The sequence below is a fragment of the Gadus morhua genome, chromosome 2 (assembly GCF_902167405.1).
Source record: "Gadus morhua chromosome 2, gadMor3.0, whole genome shotgun sequence".
NCBI classification, from domain to species: Eukaryota; Metazoa; Chordata; class Actinopteri; order Gadiformes; family Gadidae; genus Gadus; species Gadus morhua.
The window spans coordinates 17,544,746-17,568,745 of record NC_044049.1 but is presented as its reverse complement, the minus strand read 5'-3'; the positions used below and the strand labels follow the sequence as shown (position 1 = coordinate 17,568,745).

At 40.7% G+C, this 24,000-nt stretch overlaps 3 protein-coding genes and 1 long non-coding RNA gene across 5 annotated transcripts in view; 3 read left to right on the top strand and 1 right to left on the bottom strand.

The window, feature by feature from the left end:
- Positions 1-7,064: 7,064 nt before the first annotated feature.
- Positions 7,065-12,000, top strand: hoxb8a (homeobox B8a). The gene is made up of 2 exons (XM_030344995.1): positions 7,065-8,136; positions 10,758-12,000. Exons 1-2 carry the CDS (start codon positions 7,704-7,706, stop codon positions 11,138-11,140), a joined length of 816 nt encoding a protein of 271 aa, XP_030200855.1. The 5' UTR covers positions 7,065-7,703; the 3' UTR covers positions 11,141-12,000.
- A 1,015-nt stretch (positions 12,001-13,015) lies between these two features.
- On the bottom strand, positions 13,016-17,054 carry LOC115534236 (uncharacterized). Its single transcript, XR_003974302.1, has 3 exons — positions 16,493-17,054; positions 16,362-16,416; positions 13,016-14,637 (listed from the first exon to the last, which is right to left on the bottom strand). It is a non-coding gene; the product is annotated as an uncharacterized LOC115534236 (long non-coding RNA).
- Positions 14,414-20,680, top strand: hoxb7a (homeobox B7a). Of its 2 annotated transcripts, XM_030345042.1 has the most exons (3): positions 14,414-14,674; positions 15,068-15,294; positions 19,503-20,680. In XM_030345042.1, exons 1-3 carry the CDS (start codon positions 14,616-14,618, stop codon positions 19,757-19,759), a joined length of 543 nt encoding a protein of 180 aa, XP_030200902.1. In that variant the 5' UTR covers positions 14,414-14,615; the 3' UTR covers positions 19,760-20,680. The 2 variants fall into 2 exon arrangements, with proteins under 2 accessions (XP_030200902.1, XP_030200896.1); XM_030345036.1 differs by lacking the exon at positions 14,414-14,674 and having other exon boundaries at positions 14,681-15,294.
- A 2,948-nt stretch (positions 20,681-23,628) lies between these two features.
- hoxb3a (homeobox B3a) overlaps positions 23,629-24,000 on the top strand; it is an 82,502-nt gene continuing 82,130 nt past the window's right edge. Inside the window, exon 1 of the mRNA XM_030344886.1 lies at positions 23,629-24,000. This exon is cut by the window's right edge and continues 318 nt beyond it. The gene's annotated coding sequence lies outside the window, so the exon portion shown is untranslated.

Below are 24,000 nucleotides of genomic sequence, written 5' to 3'. Positions count from 1 at the left end.
ATGTCATGTTGTCCTGCGTGCTGTTGTTTTAATGAATTGCTCATCCTCCACGAATCCCCATGGTAAAGCACATGCACACAGTAGATTAAAATGTCACATGACCGCGTTCCAATTGCGGGCTCTATGGTCGAATCCAGTTGCCTCAGGATTGGCGCCGGGGAGCGCGAGGCAGGCATAATGGACTTCATTTTCTCTGCTGTCATTGCTATCTTATTTCTCAATATAATTTAATCCCAGTGGAGACAGGGTGTTAGATATTCCTGCATGTGTTCAAACCGACACCGAGACATTTGTCTGCATTATACAATGATGGTTAAAGGAAATGGCGTCTGTTTGGCTGCAGGACCAAAATAGTGTCCTCGGCACTCAGGCGCACGCGCAGTCGGGTACCGGGTTTTTCTCTTGAGTGAATTTATTAAAAGCTTCGTCGTCGCCCATCAATTGACGCCATCTCGACGTTTGAGCATCCTTCGGCTACACTTACTTTGGACACTTTAATTTGGGCTAATTCGTTCTGGATGCCCTTCTACAATCCTTATTATTTTTTGTTAATTATCTTCTGCTATCCCACAGAAAGCAACAGTAAAGGCCTATTTTGTGAAAGCTATTTTCCGAAACTGTGAATGTGTTTGGTAGCTGAAGGCACAGACATGTAATACTGATTCCAAGTAGCTGTAGGCCTAAAACGCATAATTATCAACGAATAATAGTAAATATTGCTTATTGGGATTATTCATAAAAGTAAATACAATGTGTTCAATTATTAGTAGTACATTGTATTATATTTGTTCATTGATTTTGTTTAAAATAGTAGGCCTTTTTGCAATTATAAAGTATATGAAGTAACAAGTATTAATCTAGTAGCCTAAAAATAACAGTAGCCTATATATTAGACTGGCTGAAAGATACTAAAACTCAACACATGTACTCCAGTATCCCCTGCCCAAACAGCAAAGGATGCAGTGATACAGTTGAACATTTACATTATTAAGAGTGTCTAGCCGAAGTCGCTGAAGTGGCTCATTGCTCATATGGCTGCTATGATGGGTTGAATGCAGAGATCCCGTAGTATTGTAAGTCCATAAATGAAGTTTATTCTTCTCCTTCTTCTTCTATTGCTTTATGATATTGACGCCCTATCTGGGGATTAAAATTGTATCCCTTTGGCCGGTCATTGATATTGTAATATTTGACCCTACTTCAGACCCTGTTCTCCCTTAGGTTAAAGGACTATTAAAAAGTACTCTACATAGAACAATTGTGTGACATCTGGAAACAATTGTGGACCTTTGGTAATAGTCCACTGAAAATATTGTCTGTACAAATTGTTTTCTTTCTTTCATCATGAATCAGACAGCATAGGCTATTTGGAAGAGAATCCCGGATACCCGTTATGTTACGCAAATATTCCTATCTGTTCTTGTGGTTACCTCAACATAAAACAGATCAAAGAGCTGAAGATTTAAAAAAAAGTTTAATTTGTTGTGTTCTTGTTTATATTGTCAATCCAAAAAAGCAAAAAGCCACTTCAATGTCAAAATCTTTCGAATCCCCCCCCCCCCCCCCCCCACACACACACACACACACACACACACACACACACACACACACACACACACACACACACACACACACACACACACACACACACACACGCGCATACACATAGACACGCACGCATAAAGCAAACTTTTACTGTCACCTATTCACTTTTCAATTATTCTGCGTGTGGTGCAACTGAAGGAATCTTTCTATAAACAATTACGGCAAGCATCAAGGTGGAGCAGATTAATTCGATGGATTGGTTATGGAAAAATGGTGGTTTTAGTGTTTTCAAATCCGAAACCAGAGGCTTCCTTTGGTTTGGACATGCATGCGTAAATGCTTTAGATTATTCCCATATCTTTAGATATGCCTAAATATCTTTCACTGTTTTAATATCCTATCCACTCAAGCTAACATGTGTACTATACATTTTACATAGGCTACACTATTGATAAAATAGAAACTGAACAATTGAAATGCACTTCGCTAAAGGCTATTCCAGAAGGTCTGTGAAACTGTAATGTCAGAGAGGACTTAAGTGAAGGAATTCGCAGCCTGTGAGACTGTGGTCTAGAAGTGTCTCTATATAGATCTACCATTCTGGACTAATTAACTGTTGTATTTTGAAGCACGCGCCAAGGACTGTTTGCTGCGCAGCAGATGTTGCTCTGACGCAGATAGCGAATCCTTCGTCCCCTTTCTCATGCGTGTCAAAAAGTTAAAAAAAAACATAGGGCCTAATAGATGTCTGTAATATAAGCATTACAGGCGCTTCAACCCTTTAACACCTGATCCACGCCGACTATAAGGCCCAATGCTACGAAACACTATTTCAATATGATTAGCTAATAACCTTTTGTTACTAAAACCTACATTGAAATTCGCTGGCAAAAAAAAAGTATTTTGCCAACATTAACGATGATGAAATATTTTCTTTAGCAAATACAAAAACAGTAGTCACCTACCTTAAAGACTATTACAATTAAGTGACAGTTGAAAGATTATTTTTCTTATCCAGGCACCAAGGCAATATTAACATCATAATTATATATTATTAGTTATCAGTTAGTTATTAGTTATTTTAATCTCTTGCCATGCAGGATGCAATTAAACATCAATATGTTAAGCAAACCTTATTTGTTAAACAATGACAATTGTAGATAAAGTAGATAATCAGCTTCTTCTCCTCACTTTAATGATGGTATTTACCTTTTTGGTTAATTTTTTGTTAGCCTTTCTTGTAAGCAATGACGTTTAATATTTTTGTACGATTCAAATAGTATACGCGTGGGAGACTTTGGGTTCACCTGTTTTTCTTTGCCGACTTCCTATTTTCAAAGAAGGAAGCTAACAGCACGAGATCAGAGGATGTGATGCGTGCGCCCTGGGGGTGCATGGACCTCTGCCGCTCGCTGGTGAGAAAAGACGCATGTGGATGAGCTGACTGTTGTAAAAAAAAAAAGGAAAAGAAAAGAAAGGGGGAAGATCCAATGCAGTGCGGTGCAATAAAGGAATATGACGGCTATAAAAGTTTATAGGGTATACATTTTTGAAGGTTAAGAACTAAACGCCTGTAAAGCAAACACGCAGAAGAAGAGGGAGGAGGAAGTATAGTGGGAATATTAGAAAAGTTTTAAATCTCTCACGATAGCCTAAATATTATCTTTATTTGAAGGTTCTCAATGTGGGATGAAATTATATGCCTTCCGACCTAACCAACATTTCGCATCAATTTCATTAAATGTCAAAATGTAGGGGTGCCTACAATTCTTGATTATCCAATTTAATCATCTTATGTCAAAATATATATATTAAGAATAATTGGAAAAGTATGGCTATGGCATGAGTTGCTATTGCAGTTCAGGCGTTGATGATAGGCCATGAAAAGCCTTTACTTCTTTAGGTTTACGTTGGCGGTTCCCGTCGGGAGATCTGGAGCGCAATTTATGGTTTTGTGGCAACGTTTGCTGTCCGACCACCACTGTCTCCCCCACCCACACCTGCCTTGCCCTTTTCCTGTGTGTGTGTGTGTGTGTGTGTGTGTGTGTGTGTGTGTGTGTGTGTGTGTGTGTGTGTGTGTGTGTGTGTGTGTGTGTGTGTGCGTGCGTGCGTGCGTGCGTGCGTGCGTGCGAGAGAGAGAGAGAGAGTGAGAGTGAGAGTGAGTGTGTGTGCGTGTGCGTGTGCGTGTATGTGTACGTGTACGTGTGTGTGTGTGTGTGTGTGTGTGTGTGTGTGTGGTGTGTGTGTGTGTGTGTGTGTGTGTGTGTGTGTGTGTGTGTGTGTGTGTGTGTCACTGATTTCGAAAAGAGAGGCAAACCCCAGTGTTGTTATAGGTCCTTCCTAGCCTCCCTTTGTCTCACTTCCGAAACGGTGCATCCTAACAGCGGGGCCATAAAACGTAACAACAAAACACATCAGCGAGCCGCCAGACGTCTGAGATAGTCGACTCCTAATGTCATTTTTACAACCCAATGGCCATGGTGCTGTAGGGCGCAATGAGTTGGGCCTCATTGGGTATTTTCGCCTAATTCACATGGCCCTATGGCACAAAAAATACCAAAAAAATCTTTATTGGCCTAGGCCTATATTATTTAAAACAATATATATAACAATGTAAACTAACTGCCACCAATGAGATCATGTGCTTATAATCATGACTTGTTTGGTTATTTCCTTGTATTTAATCTCTGTAGTAATAGGTGGATTTTTCTAAATTTCACATCCGTTTTCTGTATTTTTCTACTTATTTATTTTGCTGTATTAAGCTAACCAAGACTACTTTAAGTTATATTACATAGATATCTTTAATAGCAGTTTCTAATTGTTTTTATAAAATTATAAAAAAATGTATTGTGTTCTTTTAGTTTCAACATTTTATGAATAGGCCTATATATTAATTACATATTATATTGTATCAAGTAATAAAGAGCAATACGTATTATTAATGTAATTGTATTATACTACTACTTATACTACTGTAAATTGTTCTTTACAGGAAATTCAACTATTAAAATATCAGTGTTCAATTATTCCTTTTTCATTCTTAAAAAGGCCGAAAATAGGATACTTATTAAGTTTTTATTGTTTGACAAGCACGCTACAGCCAAACGTGCATCTTATTATTTAAATGTATTCCAAGACGGTTGATCTGTGCTATTAATGGTCCTACTTATATGCATGCATTTTATGTTAAGAGCTGTTATTACAATTTTGATTGAACTAGATCGTATTGGTTGCCACAAAACAATGCAATTTATTTCATTTATTTGTTACGTACAATGGCCACTTGGTGGCACTCTTGCTCCATCAAACATTGGTTGACCCTCTCAAAATGAGACCGCACTTCCATGCTCACTTTCAAATAGGAGCGACTTTGAATAAGCTATTACAGTATAGGGATAGACGCATCTTATTGTGACAATAGGGTAGCCTACTTGAGGTATATATCTTAAAGGATTTCTAAACTTCTAAATAAATAAATAAATAATGTGATTAGTTAACAATTATACAATAGTGGCCGCATAATTGACAATTTACAGAGATTTAGAGTACATTCATTTATATTTGCATAATTTAATTTGTTAAATCCATGCACAATAATGATCAAAGCAGAGCTGCATATCAATTGAAGTTGTTTTGTTAATGGGGCCCATCTAGGCCTACGATAGGGGTTGCAGAGATTGAACAACTGAATAATATGCGAGCCAGGGTATTGCAGTGTGTATTACTATGTGGCGATACGTTTCTCTCAGTATACAGTGGGAAGATGCTTTGTTTGTTGTGGTGAAAGCGATTTGAAATGCCTTTTCTCAGTGTGCTTGTCCATTATCGAGATGCAAACCCTAGGAATAAGGTTTATCAGATTACTAGAAAATTGCCATAGGCCTATGGTTTTATTGGTTTAATCACAAGATTCTCTCGATTTAGTGGAAGACCTATAGTCAGGGAAAACAAAATGTAATTATGAAAACAAAATGTATGACACAAAACTCGGAATACGTTATTTAACTACAAAATAACATGTATCATGTTGCTCCTGTTAATCTGTCAGGCTTATCTGGTTGGTTGTCGTCCCGGAATCTGTGCTGTTACATTCAAACACCGCAATTCATGGATGCTAAAATGACCAAAGTGAACTAAAATAGTCCCTTTAACCTCAAATATTTGCCAACAACAAAAATAACATCTACGATGCATTGTTGAAACCATTGTACACCTACTATGGCAAGACCAATAGGGACATATTTAGGTAGGCTACAGGATTGTTCATATCGGGTCCGTGAAGGCCTCTGATAGCATACAGCCGATTTGCAGTAGGCCTTCTTTACATTCACTAATAAGCCGTTGCAAAAGGTTCAAGTGAATATTTTTACAACGTTGATTTTGCTTTGGTTGTTACAGAACGTCTAACCTTTCCCCAACTTAACATCTCGTTAACCGGGTCTAAGATATATTACAACAATTGTCTTTACTGAGCCCAGGGTTCGAACCTCTGGCCCTTCATAATGAAGAGAGGCCGTATGGAAAACACAACTAAAATGACAATTAAATTCGTAGATATTTCCGAGCGGCTGAAATGAGCTTCGAGTGAGGCGTTTACTGCCTTCGGTCGAGGCACCTCGTAAAAACCTAACTGCTTTTTTGATGCACGACGTAAACAACCAAACACTGCCCCGGCGTTTATGGCATTTTATAGTTTGTTAAGCCATTTACAGACACTTTCTCCATTACCATCAGCGGCGATACAAGAGCAGCCCACACAACTACAACATCCTCCACGAATCCGGCTCCATCCCCGTATAACGCTGATATTTATAAAATGATCAAAATGTTACATCGAGCCACGGCCATTCATTTCACGAACTGAACGCTGGACCTCATGCGCGGGAAAGGAGGCTTTGACAGCCAGTTTTAAAACCTCCATCATTTTTAATAGTGGCCTACTTGTTAAAAGCGACACCAATTAGAATCGCCGAATCTCTCTTTCGCTGTTTGTATTCTCCCCCTCTCGCACACACACACACACACGCACACGCACACACACACGCACACGCACACGCACACACACACACACACACACACACACACACACACACACACAACACACACACACACACACACACACACACACACACACACACACACACACTAACACTGCCTCTCTCGATCGCCTGCCTTGACATTTTCGTTGCCAGTGCGGGATGTGTTAATTCTCAGGGATCTGAAGTTTTAAGCGAAAAAAAGATGCTCACATGTTAATGCGAGCAATCCACAGTTCTAACCTTCTTCTGATTAGCCACTGCTAAAAAAATCACAATGTCTTTTTTTCTCTTGATGGAGTCCTTAAGGAGAGGAGTGTGGGCTTAGTTGGGAACACGGGAGGGGGGGTGTGGGGGAGGCTGGGGGAGGGTGGGAGTCGGGGGGGCATGATCGGATGCAAAGCGGCAGAATTCTCATTAAGTTTCTCCCCCCTCGCTTGAATATATTAATCCTGCACATATTCGCACCCCCTCCCTCCCCATCATTCTCCCTTCTGCACCCCTTGCATCCCTACTCTCCGCGGCCCCTCGTTTCTCCCCCACTCAGTGTTTCTCTCTCCCCTCTTTCTCTTTTCACCTCTCTTTTCTCGTTCTCTCGCTCTTCGCATCACAGACGCTCAGAGCGCAGAGTGGAGACCGAGAGATTCGTCGCGAGGGGGAACACTGTGTGGGAAAGCCAATGGGATGAAGAGTTGATAATAGATGCAAATTATCCCTGAAACAGACACCGGCAAAAATATGAAACAACTCATTTTGCAGAGGAGTAAATCACGGAAAAAACGTTTGAGAGCTTGGCAAGGCATCCGCGCTATACCGGAATTGTGATGCGCACGAACCCCTTCCTCTTCTTCTGCGCTGGAGATTTTATGGAATCGGAAGTGAATTGTTGTGGCTGGCTACCGTTATTCACTTCACTACCGGCTTGTTTGTTGTGGTCGGGAAAAAACACAACAGTGAAACACACCAGTGGCTGACCTGTCTTTCTTTTTGTATGCTGTTTGTCTCTCTTCCTCTGCTGAAAAGTCACGACCAAAAAAAATTGTATCACAATCCTACTAATTCTTACTTCTCAATCTTCTAACAATCCAAAAAATAACGACTCCTTCCAACAAATCAACGATGAGTTCCTATTTCGTCAACTCGCTGTTCTCTAAATACAAAAGTGGGGACTCGTTACGTCCGAACTACTACGAGTGCGGCTTCGCACAGGACCTCGCTGGCAGCCGACCCACCGTGGTTTACGGCCCCGGCTCGGGGGCAACTTTTCAGCACCCTCCGCAAATCCAGGACTTTTACCACCATGGGGCCTCCACCCTACCCAGCAATCCGTACCCGCAGAGCCCATGCGCGGTCACATGCCACGGCGAGCCCGGTAACTTCTACGGATACGACGCCCTCCAACGCCAGACGCTTTTCGGGGCTCAAGACGCGGACCTGGTGCAGTATAGCGACTGTAAACTCAGCGGAGCGCCCGGACTAGGTGGAGATGACGCGGAAGGCACCGAGCAGAGCCCTTCGCCGACCCAGCTCTTCCCATGGATGAGGCCACAAGGTGAGGAAATTTGCTTGAATATTAACATATTATCAGGTACAAACTTCACCAAGCTAGAGCGTGTAAAAAAGTGTATTTGCCTCCTGAGCGAACGCATCGGGGGAGCGCCCATAGAGACCCTTCTTTGCCTCTCCACTCCGGCTCACAGAGTGGGGCAGGGGTAGAAAATTCAGAAAATGTGTAAACCAGCTATGCCAGAACAGCAATTCGACTTCTGGCTTTTACAGCGATTCGCAAGTGAGACAATACGTGTTTATGGTTTTATTGGGAGCTCCACAACTTGCGAATGAGTTTAGTGTTTAATTACCCCTGCCATAGGGTTCAGGCAACACGCTACAGGATTGAGACCCACTGACACACACAGGGCAGATGTAAAGAAGGGGGGGGGGGGGGGGGGGGGGGGTGGAGTGCCAGAGGAACTTTCATGTCTTAAGTTGAACATACTAACAATATACAAAAGGTTGAACAGCTGTTTTACTTCGTATATCTCACGGAGGGCCATATCGAAATAATCAATGAAGTAGCACACTCAAACGCAAAACTATTGAATCAAGGGAGAAAGAAGTGCGTCTTTCAAGTGCCCTCTTTGCTGGACACATTTACACACCTCGTAGCTGGTTAACACCAGGGCAAAAGTTTGACCGTTTTTTTTACGACTTTACTGTGGGTCCAGTGGACCGTCAACGTTCCCCACAACGTGGCTGTTTCGACCAGATAGCTGCTGTAAGCCTGTCCGTGTCATTGTAGCCTTTAAATCTTATCACATCTAAGTGTGGGGTCGAATGTGAACAGTTTTTTCTTTGAACTCCACTAATCTATACACGGGGTAGTCTGTTTTACGACGATGGCGGCGCAGATCCATGTGTACAAATAAACCACTTTTAGAATATAGTCTATAGGTTATGAGTGGACCATTATTGTTTTATCACGTTTCCAAATCCTTTTCTGTGTTCACGGGAACTCTGGGGGTATGGTGAGTAGTATAGACATTCAACATTAGTATAAATGTGGAATGTTGCAGATAGTCCAACGAAACGCCCTATTAAAAACAAACCATCGTCCGAGATGATATGGGTGGCCATGGCTATAATTGAAAGAGTCATCGTTATGGATTGATTATGCTGGCTGAGATTTACGTGAGTAAGAATAGGAAAAGGGATATAGAGAAAGGAAAGGAAACCGGAATGGGTTGACGTGTGTGCTACAGTAAGCTAGAGGCTAGGAGTCCCTTTTCTTAGATGGATGTTTTGCGGCGTGTGCTTGTATTCTGCTTTGTAAATGCATGGAATATAATTGATGAGAGCAGCCCGTTTTCTTCGGATATGGTTTACAGTAAGCTATAGTTTACTGATGTGGCATTCTTGGATAACCTTGCTCATCTCTTGTGCAGGGCCTTATTGTTTGATAGACCTACATCACACTCATTATAAAAGTTCTGATTATTTTCTGCATTTTCTTGCTGAAACTATACTCCAAGCTCACCAGCATGTATCGTTCACCAGCTCACCAGCTCACCAGCATGTATCGTTAATCCCTGTATGGCAAGCGAAATGTAATCTTCAAATAGAAAATACAAACCAATAAAGGTTGTTGCAGACTTTCAATGCACTTTAACTGTTTAAGGCTGATATTGATGTTCAATTAATATAATATACGCATAGGCCTACAATTTAATATAACAATGCCTGGATATAGGCCATATATGATTGCTTGCTATATGTAAGGCGCTTCCTCTTTCCGTAGTTTGTTGTTGCTTCTCTTTTTACCAATTTCATACAGCTCATTTGCCTTTGTAGGATTGTTTATGCAATTAGTGTTTGCTTTCTGTCGTAGCTTGGCTCCAAATATGTCGAAGTTCACTGGAAGTACCTCGTATTTGTTGTCTATGATAAATAAACCAACGTGTATTAGGTAAATCTCCAATATGCTTCGGCCCGTTCAGGTTAATCTCGCTGATTATAGACTCTAAAATGACATGGGCCTACGTCAACATGACTCGAGTGCCCAAACAAGATGGTTTGTGTAGGGCTACTTCACAAAAGTTACACTTGATCCAAACATGTATGGTCTATCTCTCAATAAAAGTAGGGCCAGCCAGGTAGTTCAAACGTTGCTCCGTGAAGTGTAAAAATAAGTAGTAACATTTACCGCCAGGGCATTACTCCCACACTCGTCTATTATATTTATGTGTGCAATACAGTACTACGCTGAAATTGCATAATTATTTATCAATCTATGTTCTTACTTTCTCGCCTAGCGTGGATTAACATGTACGCATTCGCACACTATTTTTTTCGACAACAAGAACAATTACGGAAAACAACGTAATGAGTTTTGAATAGGCCTACTATATTATTTCTGTCTAGTGTTTCATTAAAGAAATATTAGATAATTGATGAAAGAAATATAAATTTTAAACCATATATGACTTCATAACTTCCAACTTCATTATATGAATAATAATAATAATGCATTTGTCTTGTCTGTTACCTTACTTTATTGCCATTTTTTGTGATTTAAATTGCAAAGTAGAGCCAACATTGTCCAATGACTATTTTGTTAGGCGGATATTTTACTAATCATGTTACACGCTCTCCCCATATTCTCTTTCTGCCTCGTAGCTGCTGGCAGGAGGCGAGGCCGACAGACCTACAGCCGTTATCAGACCCTCGAGCTGGAGAAGGAATTCCTATTCAACCCCTATTTGACCCGTAAGCGCCGCATTGAGGTTTCCCATGCCCTGGCACTAACGGAGAGGCAGGTGAAAATATGGTTCCAGAACCGGCGGATGAAGTGGAAGAAGGAAAACAACAAGGACAAGTTCCCCAGCAGCAAGAGCGAACAAGAAGAGGTGGAGAGGGAAAAGAGGGAGAAGGAACTCAGGGAGGGTGGGAGTGCTGGGGGAGGAGGGGGAGCGGGGGCTGCGGGCAGCGTCGCCGGGACGGCCGGGTCGCAGTCTTCCGCCAGCGACGAATGCTGTGACAAGGACAGCAAACAAATGTAGAATTGAAAAAAAACGTAGGGAGAGTAGGAGCGGTGAAATATCATGGAGTTGTGAGTGTATAAATCACGGACTGTATCGTTTAAGGAACTGATGGCGGAACCAATTTTTTTGTCATACAGTGTGAGGCCGTTGGACTAATCAAGTCAACGTTTCAAGAACTTTATGAACTTAAGTCTCCAGAAAGGCGACTTTGCTGGACATGACTGTTGATGTAGGCTATAGGACCGCTTGCTGGGAGACGTTAAAACCATCTTGACTTTGGGAATGAATGAAACTGGGAATGAAGTATTTGTACTTTTGGACAATTCGTGTAAAGGTGTAGGGCGCCGAGTCAAACACACACACAAACAAATATAGTCTCTAGTGTCTAATACAAACAAAACAAAACAAAAAACTAAGAAAAATTATAGTTTTCTTTCTATGTCGAACAATTATCGTGAAAACATTTCTATATTGTTAGAAAACGAACATTAACAATTTTATCTTTGGCAGCTGTATAGTTTTTAAGTTAAGATGATGATGGTGCACTTTTTACTGTTCTTCTCACTTATGTGATTGTTGTTGTTTTGAAGGTGATAGATGACGACTATATTATGACGACTTAGCAACTTATGAAAATTCCAACAACATGAAACTGCCTATTTATGCCGTTTTAGTAGCCTAAGTCTTATCTCTTTTTTACTCTTGATGCCCTTACTTGTTTTTTGTTCGTTTTTTGATCGATTGTGTTTGTTTATGTTCTCTTACTTTTCTCTGTTTGGGTAAAAAGCATGCGCACAGTGCAAATAAAGACTATTCCTAAAAATTAAAAAAAAAGAGGATAACTGTAATAAAAATGTCAAAGTCCATTATCAATTTAACTTGACGCATTTATTTCCCGCACCTCTATTAACACAATCGTTTTCGGAACGTGACGATGCTGTAAATTGTCTAATGGCATTAGGTTGGTGTTTTGCTTGCAGATTTAAGTAATCAGGTAGGCCTAATTGATACAAAATAAATAAATAGGCCTAAGTAGGCCTATAAAGCAAAAAAGCAAGATAAATAGAAGGAAGTAAAGGAAAGGGAATTCCCTTTTGCTTTATTCTTAGCCTTGTGGTAGCTTCTCAGTTACTACAGGCGTGCTCTAATCTGTCAGCACGCAGACTGATAAAAACGTTCAGTTCACGAGGCCAAACATTAAGTCCCGACTCGGAAATTGGCTCTTTAAACAACAGACGGCAAATCTCCGGAGCCAGCCTTCTCATCAAAACATTGGCTTATTTATGACGTGTTCTTCTAGGCCCATCACTTCAGCCGTTGGAAAGTCGCGTCTTCCATCATCATAATGCAGATGATGACGCAAGGTCAGTGTATTTGTGCCGTCAAATAGTTTCCATATGGCTGAAAGTTATAGGTAATATCACGTTTTTCTTTCTTTTAATAAGCCTCCGGATTGCCAACAGGCAAGATGCATTAGGGTGGGCCGTCAGAGTGCCTCCTATGAAGCTTTATCACTGAAACACTTCAAAGATTTTAATCTAGACTGCTGGCGATGAACAAGTAACAAAGATTGCGTCAAATAGGCCTAACCTTGGTATTCTGTTAAAAAGGAAGAAAATTTGAGTTAAAACTTTAAGGATTCATGGGAAGGTTTCTCACATCTTCCATCATTTCCTAGTGAGAACGCGAGATCATTTCTACAACCAATTGTAAGTGCAGTGATGGATTCAGAACTTACTGTTCAGCGTTTTACATTCAGGCCTACACAAATATAGGCCATAGCATGATGATCCATGAATGGTGAAGTGCTTATGCCAGACTCACATTTCGAATCCTTTGTTTTATGAAACACATTATAGCCTACGTAACCAAGGAAAATACGTGACAGCATACTTAATTCAAAGCAGTGTTTAATGCAAAAAGTATCAGCCCTTTTAACAGTAGGCTATGGCCCCATGCTTTAAGATAAATGAAACTTGATGGTTGACAATTTCCTATTTGTGGAAGAAACGTGTAGCTGCCTAAATTGATAAACACCTGGGATCCATTTTAGCGTGTAAAGAAATGAATAAGGTAAAAATTAGATAAGAATGATATGGCTTTCCGTCATGCGTTGATACGCTAATATAACCATTCCGAAGGTTGTATATCACACACCCACCTCCTAAAAGTTACGTCAAAGGACAACCCTAAACCCTGTTCGCTCAACACTCACAGACACGTTCTGGTATATGCAAGACTAATTCTACAAACAAATACTTGGAATTTTATATTTAACTCCAGATTAGTAGGGTAATACAAACGATCTAACGTAAAATACATTACTCAATGTGAGTTTTCTCTGAGTGGATATGTAATCAGTAAAGTACAGGGACAAAGTTGAAATAGCCTTTTACCCTACCTATACGATCTTAATGTGTGCCTTAGTCTAACTCATGTTGCCAAGGAGTTCAGTTCACTGATTCAGTGGTTGTACTCACAGCTCATATTGTTTACCTCATTGAGAAGTATACGGAAACAGATGGTTTTGTCCTACCTAACCAGGTACGCCGATTAGATTCTCAGGCCTATCATTTATCAGTAGGCCTATGGCGTCTTACATCGTCATACAACAAATATCAGATATTGAATACAATTGAGTAGGCTATGATTGCACAAACAACCAAGATCAGATAAATACTATTACATTTAATGAAACATGCATATAGGTCAATGGAATTGTCTTGGTGAAATTCATCAATTATTAAAATAATGAGTCACTGGGAGCAACAATGGAACATATGCAGGCTGTTCACTTCACATGACAAGAGTCCATATAGGCTATGATCCACTTATCCGATAATCAGCTGTCAGACATAACATTGGCTACGCTAGGGGTCAGTATAAAGATAAAACTTTGACCATAACAAAAGTGTCTTTCTTAAGTTCCCATACCCCGCTAGCGTGTTCCGTTCTGCTGTATCCTATGTGACTAATGCTGCCGGGGGAATTGCCCTCTCCTACTCTCTCTCTATATATAGGCTATCTGTACATCTGTCAGTTGGACTTACTTTTTATTTATTTAAAAGTTCGCTTTGGATAAAATCGTCCCCTAAATGCCCTGAATGTAAATGTATTTATAATGTTCAGTTATGTAGCCTACCATATGATTTATTCACACGCGTTGATTTTGGTTATTTTCCAATTACTAAAATAAGTAGGCTAGAACGTTTTCCATATTCTTCCAGATGAGTTGATCACCTCGAGGTTTTGGATGAATATTTGGAGGTATCGGGCAGTTACCAAAATAACGTATTGTACCGATGCAGATACTACTACGTTTGCTGTGCCGTAAATTGGCTGACTGGACCGACCTTGGTCAATTTACGGACTGTCCTGGTCTACTTTGCTCATTGGCGCATTCAAGCGGACACTCGGTGCTGTGTATCGCTCATTCCCCCTCAGGCCCGAGCCATTCTCAAACCAAATCGGCCATTGGACATCTTGACATCACATGGAACTCCGTCACGTGGCTCCTGAGGAAAGACATCAAGGGGAGGGGGGAAGGAATGGGTGAGTTTTTTTTGTGGAAATGTAGACAGTAATACCCAGCCAATAATTCACACCACCTCGTAAAAAGTCGACATTTAACCACCCCAGGCCTACAAATCATCGGCACGAAATTATGAGTTCGCTGTACTACGCCAACGCGTTGTTTTCCAAATATCAACAAGCCGCAGCAAGTTGCTCCGTGGTGTTCCCAAACACACTGAGCGGCGGCACCTTTGCAGACTCTTGTCCAACTTCCTCGTGCACTCTCGCTTCCAACTCCTCTCGAAGTGGCTATCATCATGTCACCAATGGAGGAAACGGCAGAGAGTTTCCTCCTTGCTCATCGTCATTAGTTTCATTTTCTAGACTGCACGGAGGCAACGGGAACAGTTTACCATCAATTCTTTCTCCCAGTCCAGAAATGTATTCAAGCGGAGCCGAGGCTGTGTCTTACGGGCTGGGATCCGGTTCGCTGAGCTCAATTCACGGATCTCTGTTTGACCGGCACTCCGACAGCCAACATCTGGGCTCCAGGATCGCATCTAACTCAGACTCTGGCTTCGGAAAGCAAACATCCTCCGAAGACCACCATTCACTTACCGAAGAGAGTCTACGCATTTACCCCTGGATGCGAAGCTCAGGTAAGGGGAGTAGCTTAAACAAGACAGCTAAATAACCCACGGGTGGATTCAGAAATATTTAAAGTTAGAATGGCAATAATCGACGAGAATAGCATGTTAAAAAGGGTTTGTTGAACGCGGAGGAGAGCTTGGTTGGCGATGTGCGCGTTAGCTCAACCCGATAATTACGTTAAACGGTCCTTAAACTGTTGCTCCCGTTGCGGAGCGGCCGAGGCCGGCAGCTGAAGCATGCCAGTCTGGTTTTACGACCACTCCTTCCTCTCCCTCCCTGGTTCCGTTATCTCTCCCTTCTTTCGCTCCCTCTCTGCCGTCCAGCAGATCTTTTATGAATCTCAACCCCTATAAAGCCGTATAATAGGGCTTGGTGAATATTCATCAGACAACATTGTATTTTGGAGAAATAAAATAAAAAAAGGTTGCCTAACTGATCGTGCAGTTAGTCAACAAACATGTATTTCTTTATAGGAATAGCAATCCGAATTTCAACCTCAAAGTGTATATGTCCATGGCATGGTTGAACTTAAGAAACATTGAGCATAAGCTTCTGATTTTCACAGATTTTGTGAAATAGTTTTGTCAAATTCTACTTAACTTCTGAACCTTTGGTACGTACCATCCAGTTAATGGCCTGTTGTATCATTGCACTATCAGAGCGTCCCCTTAGCACTATATATTCTTGCATAGGCTTGATGTCTGAGCTTTGAATGCCTGCATCTGATAATGAAAGCGTCATTGTTTCGATGGTAACAGTCTGAACATTGAATGGAGGGCTGCATTGCGATATGGCCCTTGGAGCAACGCCCCCGACCACAACAAACCAACACCAACAACAACAACATCCTTCATGGCCTCTGAGGCTTGCCTGGCATATACCAAAAATACGCACAAATCATTTTTAGCTGTGGTCTATAGCTAATTGAAGTAGCCAGTGTTTTCTTTTCAAACATTCATGCTTTAAAGTCGGATTGTGAGCATAGTAAAAGCCTGTGTCTGTGTGTGGGGGGAGGAGGGGTGATGCGTATGTGTATGTGCGTGTGGGTATGTGTGGGTGTTACTGTGTTTATTACCTTTGTTTACGCATCCTTTTGTCGTTACGTATGGGTGCTATTACCACTATATTTGCTGAAAAGAAAAATGTCAACGTATAAAATCTTGAAAATATCAATCGTAATATTCTTTATAATACACAAACCCTCACCACTTCGTCCCCAATCAGTAACTGCGTTGTCCAGTCGGTGAAGACTACATCATGACAGCCAGGCATGCCCCTATCTCTTGACTTTGCATCAATGAAGGGCTACTATTGCCCATAAGCCATCCACTGCTGCTCTGTTTTATGCCTGCGAAACACACCCGTCTATAGGCGTGTGTCTGTGTTTGTCTACCTGTGGGCGTGGGTGTATGCGTGATCGTGCGTGGGTTTATAAGTGCGTGTGTGCGTGTGCGTGAGTGGGTGCGTGCGTGTGTGTTTTGGGATGCCCGCGTGTTTGTGTGTGTGCGCTAGGTTGCGCGTATAAGTTTCTCCTTTTGTGAACCTAGGTGTAAGAAAACGCTGAGCAAATACAATAACTGAACAGCCGAGGCGATTTCAATTTCTTCTTTGGACACAAAATAATTAATGAGTAGGGCTATAATAAGGTAAATAAATTCTCAATCAGAAAATTGATAGTGATTAACTTAGGTTATTCACTTTAAATGTGGGTGTACAAACATATATTAACAGGGGCGGACAAAATAAATGAACACAGGTGTCGCCAAGATTTATATGTTATCCTTCCTTTTCCTCGCTTGCCTGCATGCCTGAGATGTGCGTGAGGTTGCGCTCGTATGCCCGTGCAACGCGGAAACTGGCTCTCGCGACAGCCACCATAATGAATTTACTGATTTTAATTTAGATCAAATTCCAGGCCCGGCGTTCGATAGAAATTGAAGGAATGTCTAGAATGTAAAGGAGTGATTAGAGAGTCCGGAGTATAGCCGTTAATCTTTGTGGGTGAGAATGATCGGTTGATGAAATAGGTACACGCATCTCACCTCTAAGTCAAATAAATAATCACTTGTCGAAAGATGATTTTTTTTTCTACCCACACCTACCAATATTTATTCTCTAGTTTTAGTTACGGCTATCTTTCTTTCCAGAGAGAATCTATACCCGTGTGCGAGGTACACAGGAGTGGATGAGTAAGCACAATGCCTTGTTTTAATCGGCCTCTTCATGCGAAGAAACAGAGTTCCTCCAAAGCACAAGCTATTTCTGTTGCTTCGAATAAATCTTTGTTGACAGCGTGAGTGCAGCAAACCCAACATAGATGAAAAATGATTTCATTTTAATCGGTCTCTCTTTCTGCGTATGCGTTTTCTCGTTTTTTTAAACTAAAGTGAAATAACGGATACGTCGCTCTGCAGTCAAGAGGAAATGGCAATTACGCACTCACACACACACACACACACACACACACACACACACACACACACACACACACACAACACACACACACACACACACACACACACACACACACACACACACACACAAACACGTATACACGCGCGCAAGCAGACGCGCGCACTAACAAAGGTCAGACTTGCAAACACTCACTCACTCATTCACACATTATGCCTACTGCTTTTAATAAAAATTGAATGTGCGAGCGAACACACACTCGCTCACAGGATATACTTAAACGCGCATGCGCGCTCCACACCCACTCACGATCATAATCATTCCAACCCGTATAAGTAGAAAAGAAACCAGCTGCTGAGATCCCTGAACGGAAATAGTTTTAAACTCACAGATCGAACGGGGACGCCTGCTGAGAAAAAATGTCTTTCAGAAAGCTGAAGTGTTCCCACTATATAGTTTTAACGTTGAATAAGAATATTGTTAAGAAAGAGTACAATACGATCTTGAAAGACAATTTGCCAAGTGAAAACTCGTCTGGTCTGCTGAAGAGGAAGCAGTAGCCATTGAATGGTAATATCTTGATAGCTTCATTGGGGATCAAGGAATAAAATAGACTTATCAACCTTGGCAGGCATACACCTATTTGTATGAAATCCTAATTTCTTCTCTACTTTAGGTGTACTATTCCAACATCTCACTTTAATCCTACGTATAATAAAGTATGTGTGGATTTGAAACAAATCTTTCTAATAGTATACACTGGCCTTCTATATTATCTGTTTAAACAAGAACAGATGAGCATCCTTGAAACAAACCCAACCAAACGCTCATATTTACATATTTATCCCCACACACACACACACACACCAAGGGTAGACAGAGTGTCAAATATTTCAAATGTTTTTCTCATTTTCGATCCAGTTGTCCGCTGTTAGCGGTACTGCTCCTCCTCAAATGACATATCCTGTTAAAAATAAGAAAAAAAGAACAAAGAACATGGCTCAAGTTCGATAATAAGGGTTTATATTTCAAATGTGTGGGCCACAGTTTGAGTGCCTTTCCAAATTAGGTCTAATCTGAAAAATGTTTTATTGGTATTTCCTTTGAATTAAATGAATCCTACCCGACATAGCCCCGAACCTTTATAGGAATTCGAACAACATTTCACACACACACACACACACACACACACACACACACACACACACACACACACACACACACACACACACACACACACACACACACACACACACACGCTCACAAATATATTTACGTGGCCTTCCGACGTCAACAGTGGACGCACACATGGGATGTGCCAATGTCACTTGTATCGCAACATTTTTGCCTAAATTACACACACCAAGCCAAGGGCAAATGGCTGAACCAAATAAAGGGTTACTGGCTGGTGTTACAAGGCTGTTAACTGCGTTTACTAGACTACTACTCGGTGATGGGAGGTGGTAAACACACAACCCATGTTCATGCACCGCAACTTTCGACGCCATAGGTAGAAGCTCACATTATCTCATAAATCTACATTTACACACGCTGCAATACGACTTATTGTATGACGGTGGTTTTTAGTCAGGGTAATCCGTTACTTATATTCAGACTAATATTTCAGGTGAGAAAATTAGTTAATATCCTTCCTTCCTTTCGCTCTCCCATGTCTTTTTCTATCTCTTGCTCGATACTGTTGGTCAGCTACATTTGATATCAGTCTTGTTTTATTGTTTGAACCCTTATTACTGTTCTTTGTCCTGTCCGCATGAAAACGTGTGTTTTTACATCACTTGGACAGGTGCAGATAGAAGGCGAGGACGACAGACGTATACCCGCTACCAGACGCTGGAGCTGGAGAAAGAGTTCCACTTCAACCGCTATCTCACGAGGCGGCGGAGGATAGAAATAGCCCACGCGCTCTGCCTCACCGAGAGGCAAATCAAAATCTGGTTTCAGAACCGGAGGATGAAGTGGAAGAAAGAGAACAAGACGAGCGGAGCGAGCTCCCCCATCACGGTTGAGCTTGCAGTCGGCGAAGAGGGGGAAGAGGACTAGAGCTTTAGGGAAACGTACCTATTGAGAACTTCATGTTTATACTGGTTATATGAAGAAGTAGCCGTAGAAGGCTCGGCACTTACAGAGCTCCCCTTTTTTTTTAACATTATTATTGTTATTTAGTCATGTTATCCATGCATGTTTTTTGACAACAACATGGTTCGGTATATGTTCACATAACCGTTTCCATAGGGGCCAGTCCATAATTTCAGGCAACATGATTTGTTCATCCTCTGAAGGTCCATACTACCTTTCACAAACATATGTTTGGATGTCAACTAAAAGGACAAACTGCACTCAGAATCTTTGGAAAATTGTTTATATAAATGTGTTGGCCTGTTAACATTCAACATATTGCTTAGATTTAAGTCGCCTCTTTTGATTGAGGACCATGCACGTTCAACAATAAAAACATGATGCACATGCATGGACTTCTTTTCAGAAAGGCGTTAGTTTGATGTGTATTGAAATATGGATAGATATGTTACCTTTTTTTTTTTTTTTTTTTTTTATGTTCAACATGTTTCTACACTGGGAAAACGAAACAGTACACTACCTATGATTTGTATGCGTACGTTTTATTATGATGAAGTGGATGTGATTTGATTATTAAAGAACAAAAAACTGAACTTGGTTCAACTGAATATGCTAATAACTCCACAATAACTAAATGTAGTGTGGTTGCAAAAAAATAAAAAATAAATTGCAATTTAATATGTAGACAACAACTGGTTTAGTGTTTTTTAGTTTTAAGGATGATCCTAAGTATCCAATGAGCGTTGTGCTGTGTCTAGCATAGCACTGTAGCATGTTGCGATCTTCTACAGTAACGGCCAGCAAAAACGAAGATGGTATTGTAATGTTGTGTTGGTTTTTTTTATGAAGAAGTAGCCTAATTTAAATAAAAGATTATTCAAATGATAGGCCTATATGTGCAGTTTTCTCAAACAGCAGCCACATAATAGCCTAACGGCTACTGGTTTCGTTAATTTATTCATTTGTGTGGATTGAAACAATGTTTGAATGTTTGAATTTGAGGTAATCTACGCTACGATGTTCCATACTTTGCATATAAGCCTATAGCATAGACTAAATAATATATTTAGTTGTAAAAAATGAATTGGCCAACCTATAGTAGGCCATTAAACATCAGGCCTACTGATAAATATCTATAATTACTTTGGATAACTTTCAGGATTTACCGAGAAAATAGAAACCCGTATAGGCGAATGTGAACTTGTGGTTAAATTGGCCTTCATTTTTAGCTACAAAATAAAAATAGGTAGGCCTAGTGTTCAACCAAAATGTATGCGTAGCCCTTCATGATCTTAGCCTACCTTGATGTTTGAGTACCTAGTGTTTTACATCGTTTGTAGTGATTATCTATTAAACCAATAGGAACCCTTATAAAACCTGCCCTCACGTTTAACGACAGGTAAGCACTTTTGATTCAAAAAAAAATCCAATTAAATAGCAATTCAATATTCCAAATTGTTTTTGGTCTATTTACTTTTTTTTTGCTTTTGGGATGTTACATTCATGCGTCGTTTCTAAGTCAGGAATCTTTTTACGTTGGACATAGGGCTAGTATCCAAGTTGGATAACAGAGATCTCTCAGAACACTATGCTAACTAGCATTCCATTTTACTTGCACTTTCTAGACTACAATACATCCGTTAAACTACAATTATCTCCCATTTACCTGAACGTATATCCTCAATCTTTCGAGCATGTTCATGGGACAAAGTAACTTCATCTTGTGTCCGACTCTAGGTCGGATATAACAGTGTGTGAGAATAGACATCCTTTACCGACTCTTGTGAACGAATAGTGCACTGCTATTTCCAGGGTGTGTGGGAGCCTGGTCTAACGCCTTTTATTGCATGTATGAATAGGCCGGAAACTGCCATAAAAACACAAACCCAAAAAGAGCCCAAACAGATCGGCAGAACAGACGGTTGGGAAGGCTATCCATTGGGGAGCCTGCGCTTTATTGTGACAATTCAGATTAGCTGCAGTTGTTTGCTCTGTAATTTTCCTTTAATTCCTAACATTCTACACAGAGGAGACACCAGATCCATGGGATGCAGCCTATACACGAATTAAGCTCAACTGTCATCAATTCAATTTCAAACCGAAATATAGTCCTACATGTAATTATTAAGATGGCTAGTATGATTATATGCCGCTCTAAGAGGTAGCATCGAGGACTTGAGCTTTTTAGGTTTGTGTGGCATGTAGGTGGTTTTTAAATCGAAAATTGTCTTGGAAACAATTTAAACTAATTCATTTTTTCAAGAATAAATGGGCCATACATGCAGACTACTGGCTGTGTCACAATGAGTAGGCCTAATGCAATATGTTATCTACTTAATGATCAGGGCTACAATCCTGACCCTTTTGGATTACTAAACGGAAAGTTGGAGTAGAATAACTTTATTTCCTATGGATTTGTTATAGATATATTGCTATAGTTAGATAGGCCTATTGGTTTTAGATATGATTATTGGGAATCTACGTACGGTTTGCAAACGTTTGGTCTGACATTAATGCAGGTGTGACCAAACTACCTTTCTGCAGCATCCTCGGCATCTTTAAAATATTGGCCTGTGGGTGACGCGAATGCCGCATTGCGAAAACACTAGTACGGTCAGATTATCCATTGCGCATTGGCGTCTATTGGTCTTTTAAATATATAATGTTCGGTATGGTCATGTGAGAGTTGTCTTACAACCAGATATACTTCAACTACTGTTTGTTACAAACTATTTTTTTTATATTAATGTCCCTCAGTTACACGGGGCGGCCCTAATTTATCTATTGGAAACCTTATTTTGGTACTTGAAGTTGGACACTTTAGGGGCATACTTTTCTACCTTAAGGTTCTCTGTGGAGGGCCCTAATAACACTGGTTGGTAAAATGGACGGATATGGTTTGTAAGGACCTCGTATAGCTCTGTTAAAAAATGTAGCATATAGGTCATGTTGGATTTTGCGGAGGCCTTTTTAATTTATTTCAAAGGCTTTCCATACAATTATAATTTTTCATTCAATGCTCTCTGAAACGTAGGCCTAATAGTCTGTATTTTGTAAATGTCGAAATAACGCAGACAGATTTGGTGTGAAATGTATTTCTAAACCTTATAATGTAAATATAATGTTGTGTAATAATATAATGTGGAATTTTAGCATTTTTGATTGTTCAAACGTTTTGTGGATAGACTAACACCATATTGCTATTAAATGGGCCATTAGTTAATTTCGAAGTCTGTACATCAATAAACATTCATGAACAACCTTTTAACAAGCAAGTTCAGGCCTACATAATCAACTGTATGAGAATGGCATGTATGTGAAGAAATTCGTATATCAAGGTAAATGTCGTAAGTAATAACGTTTTAAATAAAATATCAGTTTGGCGGCCGGTCGGTCGGTTCCCATGCTCGTGTTATCATTCTTATTTCTGAAGTAAATATATCCAAACACAAATAGTATTTGCCCATTGCGTACTATGGAACATAATGAATTAAAGTATGTAGAAACACGCATACCTAATACTTTACCTTCTAGGAAAAAAAAAACTCTAGCTATAATCCCAGACTGAAAATAGATCTCAATAGAGATCTGTGTATTTGTCTCTTTTATAGAAAAGAAGATGGCGACTCAGAAAGAGGGGGGAGCAGGACCTTGCTTCTAAAAGCACTACACGAAGAAATGCAATAAATTCCTTGTTGTTTTATGAAAATTTACAACTTTGTGATAGAACTTTATGAGTGGCCGGGTGCCGGGATTGGCCAACGGGCTGGTCATGTGGATAGGCTTAACGTGAACATGAACTTTTTATGATTTCCCAAGTGACTATATTGCTGCATTCCTTTTGGCCCGGCCACCCTTTCTTCCTGCAGTCCTTTAGCTTCTACGCTATCGCGTAAAGCCCATGTTATACTGAAATAATTCATGGGAATCGTGATGTGTAGAAGAATAAGAGGGCTGCCACAGAGCGCACAGAGAAGGCGAGGTGAGCGAGGGGGGAAAAGCTCGTATCTTCTCCGTGGTGCATTCGAGCCCCCCTTCTGTTTACTGGGACCTGCCTCCTCCTTGACGGCTATGGGCTCCGTTCTCCATCTCGTGCTGTCTATGCTAATGTGGCGGACCGTGATTGGGGAACCGCCGCAGCGATGTGAGGCGAGCTACCGGGCGAGACTGAAACGCTAAAGAGAAACTCTGGGCATCCCGGGAGG